The sequence below is a fragment of the Staurois parvus genome, unplaced genomic scaffold, assembly GCF_062004578.1.
Source record: "Staurois parvus isolate SC_StPar_1 unplaced genomic scaffold, SC_StPar_1.0 ptg001805l, whole genome shotgun sequence".
Lineage (NCBI taxonomy): Eukaryota > Metazoa > Chordata > Amphibia > Anura > Ranidae > Staurois > Staurois parvus.
The window spans coordinates 2286305-2304257 of NW_028319601.1; the positions used below are offsets into that span (position 1 = coordinate 2286305).

Sequence of the window (17953 nt, forward strand, 5' to 3'; positions counted from 1 at the left end):
CAACTACAACATGCTCTCCAAAAAAGTAGCATGAGAAGAAAAAAAAAAAAAAGTCCTTGAAGATTTCTCTTTCATGAGATTTCAGGATAACAGGTATGCTGAAGACTGAAAAACAGTATATGTGTGTGCTATTATTCTATAGACACTAGGGGGAGCTGCAGGACAAGGATGCCTATGGGCTACCATTTCACATTTGTACCAGATCTCACAAAACATGCATGCAGATTTTTATGCAATAACAGACCGCTAGATCTTTTTTCATTTTGCACAGCAAACATCTGACCTTTCTTCAGCGGCGTTGTTGGTGTCATACGAGAAGTTGGGTGCACTCCAAGCAAGGGCACAGGAAGTTTTGGAGCTCCCAAAAGTGTGTTGGGTCCTCCTGGAGTGGGGGAATAGTTAAAGGAAGAAGTGCCATAGCTTGGGCGCCTTCCTTCTCGTCTATTTCCATCTATAGCAGCTTGCAACTCAGCCGGAGAGCTAAGAGACTTCTTCTCACACTCGTAGAGATAAAGGTACTTCATATATCTGTAAGATGTAAGTAGGATGCACTACATGAAAAACACCTCCCATTCACCTGTGAGCACAAACATCTCACCCATCTAGATCAGAACTAGTTTTCCCATACAGGGTAGACAGAGGGATAAATAAATGATTGGGCTAACAAACACAGTGACAGAAAGGTTAAGATTGAGGAGATATATGCAAGAGTAATTTTAAGCAAAGGTAGGAATCAAAGGATTAGAAAAGTAAGAACCAAAACAAAAAATGAACATAATACAAATATCAAAGTTAACCTTCATAAGGACAACACTACTACTAGGAACAACTACTCACTGTGTGCGCAAAGTGAAGGCAGCGCTTGTAATGGAGGTTGGTAGGTTCAAGCCCTTCGTGATCTCTCTCCAGATCTTCTTATTGATCACCTCTACGAGCCCCCCTTTCTCAGTTACAAGCTTGTAGAGCATGTAGAGGTCCAGTAGCTGTTTGGCCATAATGGGGATGCGGCTGATTGGGGTGCCTGAATGAAAAGATGAAAAAAGTAGTGAGCATTTAATCTCAATTATTTGAATGGCACATCTTAAGGAGTACAAGAAGTGGCAAACGTACAAATTAAGTTTGCTGCTTTGCAAGCAAAAATGCTGGACTTTCCTACTATCTCCAGCTAAAAGAAAAATGTTTAGGCATCAGGAGACGTGTCATGTGATGCCTTTATTTGTTATATGCAGGACATTTATATTAAATGCAATTTAATCTCTTAAAATTAATCCATGCTTTGCGCATGCTGGATAAAGGAATAGGTTAGGATTAAAATATAAAAAAAAATTTTAAGCACTTTCAGGAGCAGATTTAAAGTGACCGTAAAAGTTCAGAATTTATTTTTCTAAAATAAAAAACATGTTATACTTGCCTACTTTGTGCTCTGGTTTTGTACAGAGCAACCCTGATCCTTCTCTTCTGGGGTTCCCCGCTGGTTCTCTTGGCTCCTCCCCCCACCGAGTGCCTTCATAGCAATTCACTAGTGCGGGCTCGATCCCGAGCTGTGCTCTGTGTGTCCATTGACACACAGAGTGTGGCTTAGCCCCGCCCACTGACTGTGGGGCTTGGGCAAGTTTAAAGGGGGAGAACTGAAGGGGGTGCTGAACAGTTTTTAACCTTCATGCAGAGGGGTAAGAACTAGGAATGAATCGAAATTTCGGCCACTGAAACATATCGGCTGAAAAAAACTTATCGGCATTTTGCCAATAGGAAAAATTGTACTGTACTGCAGGTGGGGGGGGGGTGGCGGAGAAAGGCAGGAGAGGGACAGTGTATACAGTGACTGGCTGTCACTATAGGTCAGTGCCAGTTTTTTACTGCAATTGCCAGGTTTTTTTTTTTTTTCTTCACTATAGCTCAGAGAATCAACTGCCACTTTCCCCCCAGCTAAAAAACAAAATATCCTTTTTGTTTCTTTCCTGAGCTAAAAGAAACAAACTTTCATTCATTCTCTGAGCTATAGTGATGGAAAAAAAAAAGAAAAAAAAAAAGCGGCAATTGCGTTTAAAAATCGGCACTGACATATAGTCACAGCCAATGAGGGAGCCTCTCTGTATACACTGCAACTTCATGGTATACACTGCTCCTCTCCTGCCCCCTCCTTGCACACACTGCCCTCCCTCCACCCTACAACGATGGCCTGTCACTCATATGCTATCACATAGGGGACTATTGGTCCCCTATGTGAAAGCAATAAAATCACAAGTTAAAAAAAATAAACAAAAATATACATGAAAGTAGAAAAAAAAATATACAAAAATAAAATTGGAGCCTCCCCACCCCCACATATGCAGACATTTTGGCTTTCGGCCACATGCATTCTTAATTTTCGGTATTGGTTTCGGCACCAGAATTTTCATTTCAGTGCACCACTATTAAGAACTTTAACAAATAGACACCTTAGATTGTATGCTCCTTGAGAGTTGGGAACGGATGTGAATGCACACGCACACCTTAAAAAAAATTAAAGGAACACTTTTTAATCAGAGTATTGCATCAAGTCAATTAAACTCCTGGGATATTGATCTGGTCAGTTAAGTAGCAGAGGGGGTTGTTAATCAGTTTCAGCTGCTTTGGTGTTAATGAAACAATAGGTGCACTAGATGGGCAACAATGAGATGACCCCCAAAACAGGAATGGGTTTACAGGTGGAGGTCACTGACAATTTTTTCCCCTACTCATCTTTTCTGACTGTTTTTCACTAGCTATTTGGCTAGAGTCAGTGTCACTACTGGTAGCACGAAGCGATACCTGGACCCTACAGAGGTTGCACAGGCAGTCCAACTCCTCCAGGATGGCACATCAATAACATGCTATTGCCAGAAGGTTTGCTGTGTTTCCCAGCACAGTCTCAAGAGAATGGAGGAGATTCCAGGAGACAGAGCCGTAGAAGTTCCTTAACCCATCAGCAGGAACGGTATCTGCTCCTTTATGCAAGGAGGACCACGATAAGCACTGCCAGAGCCCTACAAAATGACCTCCAGCAGGCCAATGGTGCGAATGCCTCTGACCAAACAATCAGAAACAGACTTCATGAGGGTGGCCTGAAGGCCTTGTGAGGCAGGCATATGTAGGCAGTTCCTGGAGAATGAAGGAATTGATACCATTGAATGGCCCCGATGCTCGCCTGACCTAAATCCAACAGAACACCTCTGGGATATCATGTTTCGGTCCATCCAACACAGCCAGGTTGTGCCTCAGACTGTCCAGGAGCTGTGATACCCTGGTCCAGATCTGGAAGGAAATACCCCAGTACACCATCAGTCATCTCATTAGGATAATAATGGCAGTGCCTCCAGTACTACAAACCCTGCCATGCTGTTCAGACGCCAACAGCAAAAAAAAAAAAAAAAAAAGTACTTTTGAGTATGAGGGAGAATGGGACTCCTCTTCCACCCATGAGTGTGTGTTTTGGTACTGGCCCCTCAGGCACATGAGGGTATAGAGAGCCTTTAGGTGCAAATTTGTGATTTGGAGCTTCCACAGGGCTCCTACTCTTTGCTCCTGTGGGCAAAATAGTCAGGAGGGAGATGGGAAAATATGTATGCGCAACTGTTGAGGCCAGAATTAACATGAAGTTGTAACTCTTTCCTGCATCACTGCACATTTAAAGCATTTTATATATGTTATCCACATATAGGTTTACCACTCATCTTCCTGTGAGTTCCTGGGTCCATAATTCACTGAATAAAAACGCAGTCTCTAGGTAGCTTATTCCATAAATTATTTCATGACAGTAGTTTGTTTATAGTGTTAAATGCACTATATACACAATAGAAGGAGATTCTACAACTCTATTGTATAAGAAAAATGTGACAAAGTTTACCTTTATGATGTTTATCAAGTGCATATTGCACAGGCTTGGGTATGCCACACCAACAACTTTGCTCAGCATACTAATGGTGACACCAAAGGGAAGGTCTTGCACCTTTTAGTGCCCACTCTTTCAAAGTTAGCTTTTCCTTTTTCATAGCTTTACTTTAAAGCCTACGTTTAGATTTTAAAAAAATTATCACAAGGGATATTACCATCAGTGTGATATGTCCCTTATGCTGCCGTCTCCTGGTTTAGTAGAAATCTTCCTTCTGCAAGAGGAATCTGAGGGAGCCATGACAGGCACTCACCAAGATTGCCCGACTATGACCGCCTTTTCTGCCTCCACTTCCATCTATACATATTATAGCTTCTATGAATGAAAATCAGCCACCTCCATTTATATATTGTACTTCATTCACAGAAGTGACAATACAACTTCTATGCATGGAGGACTAAGAGTGTGGGCATAGTCCGGCAGAGTGCATGGCACAGCTCTGCCAACTATTAACCCGTCACACCAGAAGATTAAAGTGACGGGAGATCAGAGGAAGAATCCTACAAAATCCAGGAGACAGGAGCACAAATCACACTGATCACAAGAAATGTCCTGCCTGATTTTTTTCCTCTAAATTTATGCTTCTAAATATTCTAATATTTCATATTGATAAAAAAAAAGTTTTATTTATAGTTTCTGAACATAAAATGTATTCTAAAACCACTCTACACTTTAAAGATTATGTGATCACTGTAAAATGTTTGGTCAACGGTGGAAGGAAAGTGGACTGCACAAGAGACCAAAGGCTGGACATATTGGTGTATGGCCTTGTAAAAAGGAAAACTTCAGATCTGCTGAAGTGAATGGAGATCTATCCTTGGGTCTATAAATTACCAACTATATCCAGAGACATTCCAGACAATGAATTGACCTAACCAAACATAATGTCAGCCAAGCACAGAATCACTTCACAAATTCTTGCCTGCTCCATGAAGCCATCTAAAAATACGTCTGCTTATTGCTTATCCCTAAAACGTATATACTGACATCTGTCACAAAGAACACACTCGCAAATTCCCATTCATTTTATTGGTATCTGCAGCTATCACATTCTATGAACCCCTGAAGTCCCTTGTGTAAGGAAGCCATCTGACCCCAATGGCACTAATCATGGGGAGTGTCCTATGACAGTCATCCATCACAGCAGTGACAGCATCTAATTCCTGTAGGGAAGATGGGAGGGCTAACAGAGTTTCATGGACTGCCTTCTGTCTACTCTGTCCCTCATTATTTTCAGACCTGGGGCTGGTGGGGGAAGGGAGGGTGTGTGACAATCACAGCTGTGGCTTGGCGTCACTAGGTATATTCAGCTTGCTGCTGTCTGTGTACTTTGTACTGTACACTCACACATGACAAGCACTGAGGGTATTAATTAAGGTAATAAACAAGGTTCAACTGTTATATTAAACACGTACACATACTATCCTTTGGACAACATAACTTATGAAAGTGTTTGTGCTGATGGAATGTCAAGGCTCAGCATACTTGCAGCATTGTGCGCTCCCACAATATCAGACAGGAAATAGAACAGATTTAATACAATACCAGCATACCTGCATAATAATAGCAGCATACCAATGCACTAAAAACAGCAAGGGAATTTATAGATGATTCCTGACTGTACAACACTGAATAAAATGGATATGTTGATGTGGATACTGTACAACATACTGCTCCTACGATGAGATTTTATCACGGATAAAAGCATCAGCGTCTCTAAGGCAGAAACAAACATCAAAGAGCTTAGCAAAATAAGCAACTTCCTTAATGCACAGCAAGTCGCTTAATTAGGTAATCTGCAACCTATGTGCTGAGATGTACAAATTGCTGACATCTTTTTTGAATGTCTTGCCCAATACACTGCATGGAAAAGGAAATAAAAACAAGATAATGGCAGACAGCAAGTCAGCCCATGAAACATTTAAAAGGAAGCCTATGCTGTAGGGAATACAGCGTTTGCCATCCTTCTGAAATTGCTACACATTAGGCAGCCCTTTGCATCAATACCTTGAGCCACTGATCAAAAACAGCTAGCAAATTTGAAGGACATTAGAGCAAATGATGTGAATACTTGAGTCAGTGATTAAACCAACATAAACAAATGGACAAAATGAGCTGGTCATACACTAGATTTTGTTCAGCCTGCAAGCTAAAAAAAAAAGAGAAATTTAACAAACTCCTCTGTCCACACAAATGGCAAAGATGGTCAAATTCCCCCTGCCCGGCTATTATATTCTAACAGAAGCTTTCAGCAGCTGTCAGAACACCCAAATACTGCCCGCAGCTGATTGGCTGCAGACGCTGTTCAACAATTTCGCTCTACCTCCTTTGACAAGAGACACTGGAGTAATTGACTTGTCAAGCCAGCAAGGTCACCCACTGTTAAAATGTTATCAGATTCCTCTGAATCAGTCAAATCAGTGTATGGCCAGCTTTAAGCAACAGCAAATATATATATATATATATATTTTAAATAAATTCTTTTAGCAGTCAAGGAATTCAGCAATGCAGAACACAAAACAAGAAACCTTAAACAGCGCTAAAGGAAAAATGGACTACTGGATAACTATTTCTTTTTCACCACAGCTTTCTTTAAGTGTTACTAAACCCACTACAGTAAAATCAGCCTGTAAATGCAGGAAAGTATGCTTTCTATACTCACTGTGGAACCTAAGGGGTTAATCTGCATTGTATAAAAAGGCTGTCTCATCCTGTTTTCTCTGATCCTCCCCTTCTACTGTCCCCAATCCATCTGTTGGTGGTACAAAGTTCTAGGAGTCACGCTGTTCAGTTTAGTGAGTATTGCTAGAGTTTTTTTTTTCTTTGGGAAAGTTCATGTGATCAGCACAGGGCCAATCAGCACTGTCCAGAAGGTCACGGGTCATGCAGCCTCATAGGACAGTCAGAGGAGAATGAAAACTCCTACAAGATTAAGCATCGCTCGGCAGGACACTGATAGAAATCACAAGACTGCTATATACTGCTGATGGGAAAAGGTATTTGGAAATTTATATTCACTAAAAATAACTGCATTTCCATGTTTTGTGTGCTGTGGGAGACGAGATATAGTGAATGCAGGGTCCTAGGTTTAGTAACACTTTAAGTACACCAAGGGCCCATTTCACATCCCGAAGCACTATGTACATGTATTGCACCGTATCACAGCACACTGCAGTACATTGTGCTCCGCTGTATTAGGTGATTTTTTTTTTTTTGCTTTTTGTGCACAATTGTGGACATTTCACTTCACTTTCTGTCCCAGAGATGCCACAGGATATGTTAGAAGAAATCTCCCAAAGTAAGGTTAATGTCCCTTTTAGACAGCTGTCCCCGAATGAGTATCCCCTTTGGAAGATTTCCCTTTACTTCATTGTCACGGAGAGAAAGTGAGGAAAAATACCAGATTTTTGTCCTCAGAGCATGGTCGCCAGTACATATAGAAGGGTGGATTACCCCAATGTTGACACAGATATTTTATCCTCCTTTCCTATGCTACCCAAAACAAAAATTTGCCAACAGATACACTTTAATGAACTTGATTACCAATTAAAAAATCCTTACATTTATTTTTATATGCAGCTAGAGTGGTTAGTTCAGTTTGTATTCATATGAGCCTCCTGCATTACCTCTTATTGTAGATTTCAGACTAGGAGAGGGGAGAGCAGCCCCTATGACCCAAAGAGAAATAAAGATGACCTCTTCAGTCTGCTGCTTACCCTTCATTACCAAATTTACAGTCTGGTGCCAAGCTATACAGCAAAACTGCAATAGAGAAAAGCCTGGTCACCAACCTGGATATGCTGTCCATAAGGGCTGTGCAAATTTCAGGACCACCTGGACAAAGTTACAAATATTTTGGCAGGTAAAAAAGCCCGTAAGTATTTCAACTGTGTGCTTAGCTGCTCGCCTGGAACTGTAACAAACATGCATAACTGTAGTCAGACTCATTTGAATTCCTGTAAGTATTGAAGCAAGAAGGTAAACATGACAGCCAGGAAAATAGCATTTGCTAAATGAAAAGTAGACATGATCGCCTCCATGTCTCTAAGGAAGGCTTTTTTTCTCCATCATTTCAGTAAATCTCTTAATACCAACATTTATTTATTTCAGGTACTTATATAGCGCCATCAATTTACACAGCGCTTTACATATATATTGTACAGTCACATCAGTCCCTAACCCTCAAGGGGTGTACAATCTAAGGTCCCTAACTCACATTCATACTTACACATACCAGGGCCAATTTAGACAGGGTTCAATTAACCTACCAGCATGTCTTTGGAGTGTGGGAGGAAAACGGAGTACCCGGAGGAAACCCACGCAGGCACAGGGAGAACATGCAAACTCCAGGCAGGAGGTGCCGTGGTTGGGATTCGAACCAACCACCCTAGTACTGCCAGGCGGAAGTGCTAACCATTTAGCCACTGTGCTGCCCGACACGAAAAAGAACATTTCTTTCAAATTGACATTCCACTGAAATCAGGAATGATTGTGGTGAAGCCACATGCCATTTCTTAGGTGAACTTTTTTTTTGGTGCATACAAGAGCTAAACATTTATGGCCAGCCTTAAAAACAAAAACACATAGCACATACGTGAATCTGTCAGAAATGACTGAACAAAAGATCATGGGGATAAGACGTGCTTTTTCTCTGATACACCCATACCTACAGGATGAGTGGCATTCATAAGACCGACCTGAATCCACACATTCAAGTTTCACATTTCCTCCACATAAATATAATCTACATAAAGGAAGCATGCCTGCTACTACTTCACTGGAGTCTCAAGATAGCCTCCTTTCAATTTCCAGGAAGGAAATCAGACTTCAGATGCATATCACACCAAACAGGAGCTAATGGCTTCATTAATCACATTCAAACAACAGATTCCACCCCCTACCAACAATTCACCCACTCCTGTCTGCTTCCCACTGGTATTTCTCCCCTCCCCCAGCACAAACAGTTTCCTCAATAAACGATAGTGACAGGTCCTCCAAAGCTTATCAGATTTCAAGATCTGTTCAACAGGGAGGAGACCTGGCAGCCGTGTCCAGCAAGCAAAAAAGATTTTAAGAGTTCAGTAAGAGCCAGACACCCACATTGTGACTTAAAGGTAGTGCCATGCGAAAAGCAGTAATTATCAGAGCGTGATATTTGATTTTAGTTGATCATAGTCAAACCTGTGGAAAAGCACTCACTGGTTGCTTATCCCAAACATTCACTGCACTGCCTCTTTGTAATCTAAGGCTCGAAAGAGCAGGGCCCTCAATCCCCTCATGTTTTGCATTGTATTGGTATTGTTCTGTCACATGTTCTGTCCCCCTTTGTAATGTACAGAGCTGAGCGAACTATTGGCGCTTTATAAATACTGTATAATAATAATAATAATAATAATAATAATAATAATAAGGCTCCACCAACTACAGCAAGGAAGTGTCATCAAATAAGGAAGCTCTTCAGAAAAACACACATGTGGATGTTACTTTTTAAGAAAGAAACCAAAACTGTACTAGAAGCTGCAAAATCAAGAACAAATGAGAAAAGCTGCTGCGGGCAGTAAGGCTCTATGCACACTACCAATTTTTTTAAGCTCCTAGAAGCTATTATATAACATAATATGTAACCATGCACACTACTTTAGTCCATTAGCATTTCTGGAGCTTCTGTGTCTAGGAGCAGAAAAAGTTTTTTTTTTTTTTAAGAGCGTTCTTCCAGCGGAAAAAACAAAAATACAAAATGCTGAATGCTCCTAAACGTTAAAATGCTCCCAACAGCCCTTTTCTAGCTTTTTTTTCCCTACATGTACAGTAGAAATGCTAATGCTTAGAAGCACTTCTGAACGCTACTAAAACCGCTAGTGTGCATGGAGCCTCAATGTTTTATCCTTATACTATATAAAATATAACAGTTCTACCAAATGAGAGATCATTGTAAAGCCAGTTGAACACGGGCGTAATAATTTACTGATGTTTATATACTCAGGATCTTGTTGGACGGAAACATTCTGCGCAAACTGTTCCATAAAGACAGTGTGTAAGCATGCGTATCGATGTTTAAGCATATAGAAGAGTAAAATATTTATTTATTGCCAGTGTTGTAATAGACTCATGTATACTTATACGAGCATGCTTATAGATGATTACGCACGCGTATGCACATAAAATGTAACATTTTCTGGTTTTGTTTTATGGCTCTGTACCCATCACTGTATTGACCAATCTTTGCTCAGCAGTGTGCATTGTTCAATAGACAGCAATGCATTTAATTTCATATCAGTAAAAAACAGGGTGTTTCTCACTCTTGTGTGCAAGGGACCCAAGAATAAAAAAAAAAAAAAAAAAAAAAAAAAAAAAAAAAGGAAGCAGGGAGGATGGACTACATTTCTACTCATTCAATAGTCAAATATATAAGTAAGGTATGAGTCAATACAATAAGTGTAAGGACCAATGTCCTCTTGAGGAATACTATCATGAATGCTGCTGCCAGACTCATCCACCTTACCAACCGTTCCATATTTGCCATCGCTGTCTGCCAATCCCTCCACTGGCTTCCCATTGCCCAACAAATACAATTCAAAACATTAACAATAACAGATAAAGCCATTTATAACTCTGCACCAAATTACATCAACAATCTTGTCTCCAAATATTACCCAAACCATTCTCTCCACTCCTCCCACGACCTGCTGCTCTCTAGCTCCCTTGTCTCCTCCTCCCATGCTCATCTCCAAGACTTCTCTAGAGCCTCCCCCATCCTCTGGAACTCTCTACACCAATCTATCCGTCTATCACCTACTCTGCCCACTTTTAAGCGATCTCTGAAAACCTCTCTTCAGGGAAGCCTATCCTGCCTTCAGCTAATTACCAAATCTTCTAGCTCCCCTATCAGCTCATCCCACACAGTTATTACCTTTTGTACCACCAGCCCCTCCCTCATAGATTGTAAGCTCCAAGGAGCAGGGCCCTCCTAACCCTCTGTATAGTTGCTGTATTGTCTCCCGTTATATTGGAAAGCGCTGAGCAAACTGTTGGGACTATATAAATCCTGTATAATAATAATACTATTACTACGGACACCCTATCATTGGTCGCAGTCAATGTATTTTTATCCGAAAATTTCACTGAATAATCAAGTACAAAAACAAGTAACAGTAGTGTAAAAACACAAGAAGTTTTAAGGAAAGGAAAATACTCCGGCTACATCTGTATGGTATATCCTGTCATAAAAACACAGGTCTATTATGCATTCCATTGGGTGCTCCAAACTATACACATTCCATTGCGGAACACACAGAAAGCTAGACCTGCACAAGGCGGACGGTTTTTAAAAGGGTTTGAGAACATTCATACATTTGTGTGAATATTCACTTCAATTATGCAAACATGTGAAAATGTAATTCCTAATCACTTTAATAGCCCAATCATGTGCAGATGTCTTTCACTTGATTATACAATTAAATTAATGTGAATATTCACACCATTTATTGTGTGACAATTTTCAACTGTGTCAGTAAATCAGCTTGTACAAGCAGAGTAAGTATCACCACAGAAGGTAAAAGATTTTTGTTCTAGTCAAAGTCTTTGCTGGAGACCATTGGAGGAGCAAAAATCTCAATTTTCTTTCTCGTCCATCGATGGACACAGGAATTCTGAGAGTTGGAACATCCAAAACCAGTCTGAGTGATGTGCAACAGCCACTGCTGGATCCAAGAAAGAACCAGCGGACTATCTGCAACAACCAGAAGGATCAATATCCATATCTGAACCAGAAGAGGTGAAGTTCCAAACCGGACAAGGGGACTGCTATTTACTCAGATAATGTCACAGTAGATCAACCTGCAAGAAGTACCCCCTGCCAAAATTGACAGCAGTGGGAAGAACCACCCCATACTGCCAAAGCAACACCAAGATATAGTAGGATGAACAGACCTCTCCACAACGGCTAGAACCAAAGACATTCTGCACTAGAAAATTGGGCAGCTGCACTATAGCATGCACAATAGTTGCCAGAATACAACCAGAATAAAAATTAGTTATGCTGTCCCTTTAAAAAATATCAAGAGGCACAAGTTCATGAAAAACACAATTTGCATCTAAATAGAAAATAATTGTGAAAAATCATATACAAACTTAAATACATCAGATGCACAAGCTCTTTAGATATATCAAAGGATTCATATGTACTTCTATTGAACAATACAACCGAGCATCAAATTATATAAAGTGCAACCATTCTAATTAGTGCAATAAAATAGTCCACATATTATGTGAATGAGCTGTGATAACACTCCACAAGTAATGGTGTGCCCAATTCATGTTCCATCTCCTGACTACACACCAGCTGCTTCCCAGATTCAAATGACCTCCCAAACATGAGGTCCTGAGTGTGATAGAAAAAGAGGTTATGCCTCAAGGATGTCCCCTGGTCCTTTAAAAGCGCCTTCACTGAGATCCAGCCAAACTCAAATATGGCATGGACAGTCTAAAGCACATACCGTATTTTTCGCCGTATAAGACGCACTTTTTCTTCCCCAAAACTGGGGGGGAAATGTCAGTGCGTCGTATAAGGCGAATATGGAGCGGCCGGTCCGGTATTTCCACCGCGGCCGTGTCAGAATACCGGGCCGGCCGCTCAGCTCTGCAGCGGGACCATACCTGTTCCTCTATCCAGCGGCGTGCTCTCTTCCCGGCTTCTGTAGTGTGGGCGCTGGGCATGACAGCCGGGTGCCCAGTGCGCATGCGCGAGAAGCGGTGCGCTTTCTGAATGGTAAGGCGGTACCTGGGACACATGACAGATCCCAGAAGCCGCCGGACCAATCACAAAACGCAAGTGCTTCTCGCTCATGCGCACTGGGCACCCGGCTGTCATGCCGAGCGCCATTACAGAAGCCGGGAAAACAGCGCGCGGCTGGATCGAAGAACAGGTAAGATCAAACAAAAACTCTGCGGAAGTAAGAGCGGGTACCTGTCAAATTCAGGTACCCGCTCCCCACCTCCCCAAAGGTCAGCAGTCATCTGTGCTGTCCGCAGTCTCTGGACATCCCCTGTGCTGTCCGCAGTCTCTGGACATCCCCTGTGCTGTCCGCAGTCTCTGGACATCCCCTGTGCTGTCCGCAGTCTCTGGACATCCCCTGTGCTGTCCGCAGTCTCTGGACATCCCCTGTGCTGTCCGCAGTCTCTGGTCATCTCCTGTACTGTGTTTGAAGTCCATTAGTTCAGAATTTTTTTTTTCCCTGTTTTCTGCCTCTAAAGCCTAGGTGCGTCTTATGGTCAGGTGCGTCTTATACGGCGAAAAATACGGTAATAGGAAATAAACTAGATAGTGTGATACCATTAACATTGTCAGTTTTTAATTAGCAACAAAAGAGTACTTGCAAAAAGCACATCGCTCGAGCCGTTGTGCACGACATCACAACCAAGCCTTGGCCCGATGCATTTAATCGCAAAGGATGTTTTCAAGGGAATCTGAATTTTTAAAAGGGACCGCACAACTAATTTCCGCAATGACACCTAGAAATGTCACTAAAACCTGACAGAGAAAACAAATGCAGGGCCTGTTTACCCAATCCAGGACAAGGGAAGTTCTCCGACTCGCCACAATCCAGCAAAGTGGCCACAGCCATGGAATAAAAAAGGGAAGAACTTTAGCCAGAGAGCAAAGACTGATCACCTGATTAGGGACAAGCGCAGACAAGAGCAGTTAAGATATTCTGAAAAACTTCCCACAGAGGCTGCAAATCAGCCACAGTAGGAGGACCCAACTCCAAATAATCTGAACTCATTAGGATCCCTGGATGCATGCCATCTCGCACAGGGTGTGTTTATAGAAGGGTTGCAGTTAAAGTTGCCACCTCATCCCTTTAAAACCGAACACATTAAATACACAGGTTCTGTGGCTGATTAACGTGGTAATTAAACTCATTTAGTGTCTTAAGTGCATTAAATTAGCTTCAGAACCTGTGTAATTAATGTGTGTTTGGTTTTAAAGGGATGAGTTGGCAACAGTATGCCAGTGTGAGTTATCGGCTGGCAATCTAAGGGAACACTAATCCCTCTAGGGAGGTTTTTCTCCTTGCAGTGCAGCAGAAAAGTACACATTTTTATTCCAAAAGAAAACTATGGGATGAAAAAATCTGGAAGGCAAAATCAGTGCCTCTAAAGGGAACCATGTGGTAACAATAAAAACCAGCATCCAGCACAGGGAGCAGGTCATTCGCCCTTTCACAGGGAGGATTTCCAAGCTTTCCTGTAGGTGAAAGTCTTACCACACCAAGGTAATATCCAACAGTCCAGGACCTATTCACAGCAGGACACCAGCTGCTCTGGGGGATTGGACTTTATTTCCATGTGTGAGGACAGCCCTAAGATAAAAACCCTCCCAAGATGGGAAGCAAGAACCACCCCATTGACCCTTAGGGATCATTAGAACAATAGGAACTGCATACATGTCTCACCAGAAATCAAATTCCAGAAATCAATGTGGAGACTAGGGAAGATTGAAGTCCAACAACAGAGTGAGAGGTGATGTAAACAGGGCAAGCCCTCAAGTGTAACACTAGCCCCTACATAGGAAAGTGGGTGGAGTAACAAGAAGGGGGAGAGTTAAAAATCCAAAGGGTGCAGAGTGTTTACCCACTTGTCCACCAGGGTAGGTATTTAAATAGCGGGGAAGACAAGTAGTTAAATCAAGTTTTGTCAATGGAGAATTTTTAGTACCGTAGTTTTTTGCGTTTCCAAAGGCGTGCGCAAATTTTAAGACTTGACATGTTTGGTATCCATTTACTTGATGCAACCCAATCTTTTATATTTTAGCAAAAAAAAAAAATATTGTCTAATATGGTGTTATTTTCAAGAAAAATTACCCCAAAATTAATTTTTTTGGAGAAACAATGCATTTGACAAATAACTGCACAAATATCATGCACCAATGCAAAAACTCAAAATTGCAACTACCACCATTTTATTCTTCGCTTTCAGAAAATAAGTACTTTTTTGGGGGAGGTTTTAATAATATCTAGCAACCCCCCCCCCCCTAATTTTAACATGTGTGCAAAAAATGAAAAAGAAATTACCCAGTTGACAAGTGTTTAAGCAAGTATCTAAACTGGTCAGCTTCACTTGTTGGTGACCACTGGTTAGGACTGTTAGGTGACCTTCATTTTAAAAGGATCATTAAAGATGTCCAACAATGGGCATGAAAGAAAAAGCACTAGGGCAGAAATGAGGTCCAGTGCTGTCAACAACTACCAGTCCCCTTGGAGGGCACAGAAGGATAAGGACCCCACTAGGGGAAGAAGCACTGGAAACTGGTCTCAACAGACTAGCTTAAAGTTTGCACATACAGGAAGTCCTCAAACAGCGAGTGCAGCTGCAGGAGCTCTATAACAGCAAGCTGATTCGCACTGCATCAATAGTGTTTGAAACAACCCCTTGTATAAACAATGATTAGAGAAGTGTGGGCTGTGATCATCCAGAGCAGTGGGAACATTTTTTTTTTTTAATTCTTTATTTAAAGGTTCATCTCCAGGATACAAAATTTGATCAGGAACCGCATGGTATATGATAAATTAACAAGAAATATCCTACTAGACATGCAACTGGGAGGTTTGGTAAGAAGGCACATGTAAAAGTAAACATTCCAAAAATCTGAAATACAGGTTTGTTTTGATATGCTCTCCCAGATTAGATAGCATATAGTACATTAAGGAGAGTACTATTAACAATTGCATGTAACATGTGGCCTAGTATGAGTCGGGATTATCATTAGGACAATCATTTGTGCGTCTTTAAGAAGACAGGTTGCACTGTGTAACAGTTCGAAATTAAGCATAATGTGAAGGAAGGTCTTAGATACATAAGCTGAAATATATCAGTAATTAGAAAGCAATCCTGCCCCTTGTCAGTGCAAATTATTAGCCTGTTTAGTCTAACCTGATGGCCTATAAAAAGGTCTCATTACCAAGGTGTCACATCTCATGAAGAGTAAAAGCAAAGACCTCGCTCAAGACTTTTGCAGCCTTATTGTTGCAAAACATATTTGTGACATTGGTTACAGAAGGATTTCTAAAGTTCTGAATGTTGCTGTGAGAAGAGTTGTCCAAGAGCCAAGGAACACTTGAGGAGAGCTTCAAAAAGACCTGGAATTAGCACTTACAATGGTTTCAAAGAAAATAAGCGATGCACTCAACCGCCATGGCCTGTATGCATGCTCACCACGCAAAACTCCATTGCTAAAGAAAAAGCATGTTGAAGCTCGTTTAAAGTTTGCTGCACAATACATTTAGACAAGCCTGTGAAAAACTGGGAGAATATAATCTGGTGAGACGAGACTAAAATGTAACTCTTTGCATGCCATAATACAAACCATGTTTGGGGGTCAAATGGTACTGTACATCACCCCAAAAACACAATACCAACAGTGAAGTCTGGAGGTGAGAAGATCGTGGTGTGGGGCTGTTTTTTAGCATACAGTACTGGCAAACTTCATAGCATGGAAAAATGTACCAAGACATTCTTGATAAAAATGTGCCGCCATCTACCGGGATGAGGAAGATAAACGACGGTGGACATTTCAGCAAAACAATAATCCCAAACACAAAGCCAAGGAAACTCTCAATTGGTTTTAAAGAAAGAAAATAAAGCTGCTAGAATGGCCCAGCCAATCAACTGACTTGAATCCAATAGAAAATCTATGGAAAGAACTAAAAATCAGAGTTCATAGAAGAGGCCCACTGAACTTTCAAGATTTGAAGACTGTTTGTGTGGAAGAATGGGCCATAATCACATCTGAGCAATGCATGTGACTAGTTTCTCCATAAAGGAGGCATCTTGAAGCAGTCATTGCCAACAAAGGATTTTGTACAAAGTAATAAATACATTTCAGTTAGCGTGTTCAATACTTTTTAATGTGTGTGTGTTTATGCAAAGAACTAAAATCATCAGAGTACAAATGGGCCTTTAGTCTCTAAATTAACCACTGTGATCTTATAGTTTCCTAATATTCTAAACCCAGTCTGTACATAGTGTCTATACATACAGTACGTCAGTCAAAAACAAGCCTGAGCCCAGCACTCTCCTTGCACTATGTCAACCCAATGTCGTTCAACTGTCAAATCACCAGAAGGGATAAGAATTTATGAAGCCCTCACTGGCCCAATCTGTGACTTGGCATTTCTGGGCAAGGTGGCCAAAATCATAGAAATTTGGCAAAAAACACTGTCAAATATTTGTGGCAAATTACTGGATAAAGACACATCCAACCAACCAGAATTTATCATCCGTTTAAGCGTTCAATAGATATTCTTGTTGCCATAGACAACAATCTGTGTTTTTAGCAACAAGAATAATTTAAAAGCAGATTAAAAGTTTTAGTAAATTTTTTATTTTATCTTTCAACAGTCCATCCAGAAAATAGCTGGAATCTAAGTGGGTGGCCCAAAAAAAAAAATCTAACATCAAAATGCAGTTATCCATTTAATAGGCAACAGTTTTTTTTTTTGTTTTTTTTTTGTTTTAAAGAAAGTGTATACCAGTTGCTAAACAAAAAAAAAAGAAAAAAAAAAAACAAAACAAAACAAAACAAAACCAGGGTATTTATGACAAACACATTGACTTTACCTGTCCACGCCTCTTTAAAGTGTTACTAAACCCAGGACCCTGCATTCACTAGATCTAGTCTCCCCCAGTACATTGAAATGCAATTATTTTAGTAATTATAAACTGCTAAATACCTTTTCTCATCAGCAGTTAGAGCAGTCTTGTGACTTCTATCAGTGTTCAGCAGAGCACTAGTAAAGCTTGTAAGAGGAGCTTTCATTCTCCCCTGATTGTCCTATGAGGCTGAAGGACCCCTAACCCTCTATCTGGACAGTGCTGATTGGCCCTGTGATGATCACATGCACGCTCACAAGGAAATAGAAAAAACTCTCTAGCAATACACAACAAACTTAGAACAGAGGTTTGGGGGAAAGCTGCACATGCTATCAGCAGATGGATTGGGAACTGTGGGAGAAGGAGGATCAGAGAAGACAGGATCAAACTGAT

The 17953-nt window shown here is 41.0% G+C and overlaps 1 protein-coding gene across 1 annotated transcript in view; it reads right to left on the reverse strand.

Moving 5' to 3' along the window:
• Positions 1-17953, reverse strand: part of ARID3B (AT-rich interaction domain 3B) — an 85154-nt gene that overhangs the window by 21716 nt on the left and 45485 nt on the right. The window contains exons 5-6 of the mRNA XM_089663947.1: positions 838-1021; positions 284-528 (exon numbers count right to left, since the gene is read on the reverse strand). Coding sequence (XP_089520073.1) covers positions 284-528; positions 838-1021 — 429 coding nt within the window. The remainder of the gene's footprint in view (positions 1-283; positions 529-837; positions 1022-17953) is intronic.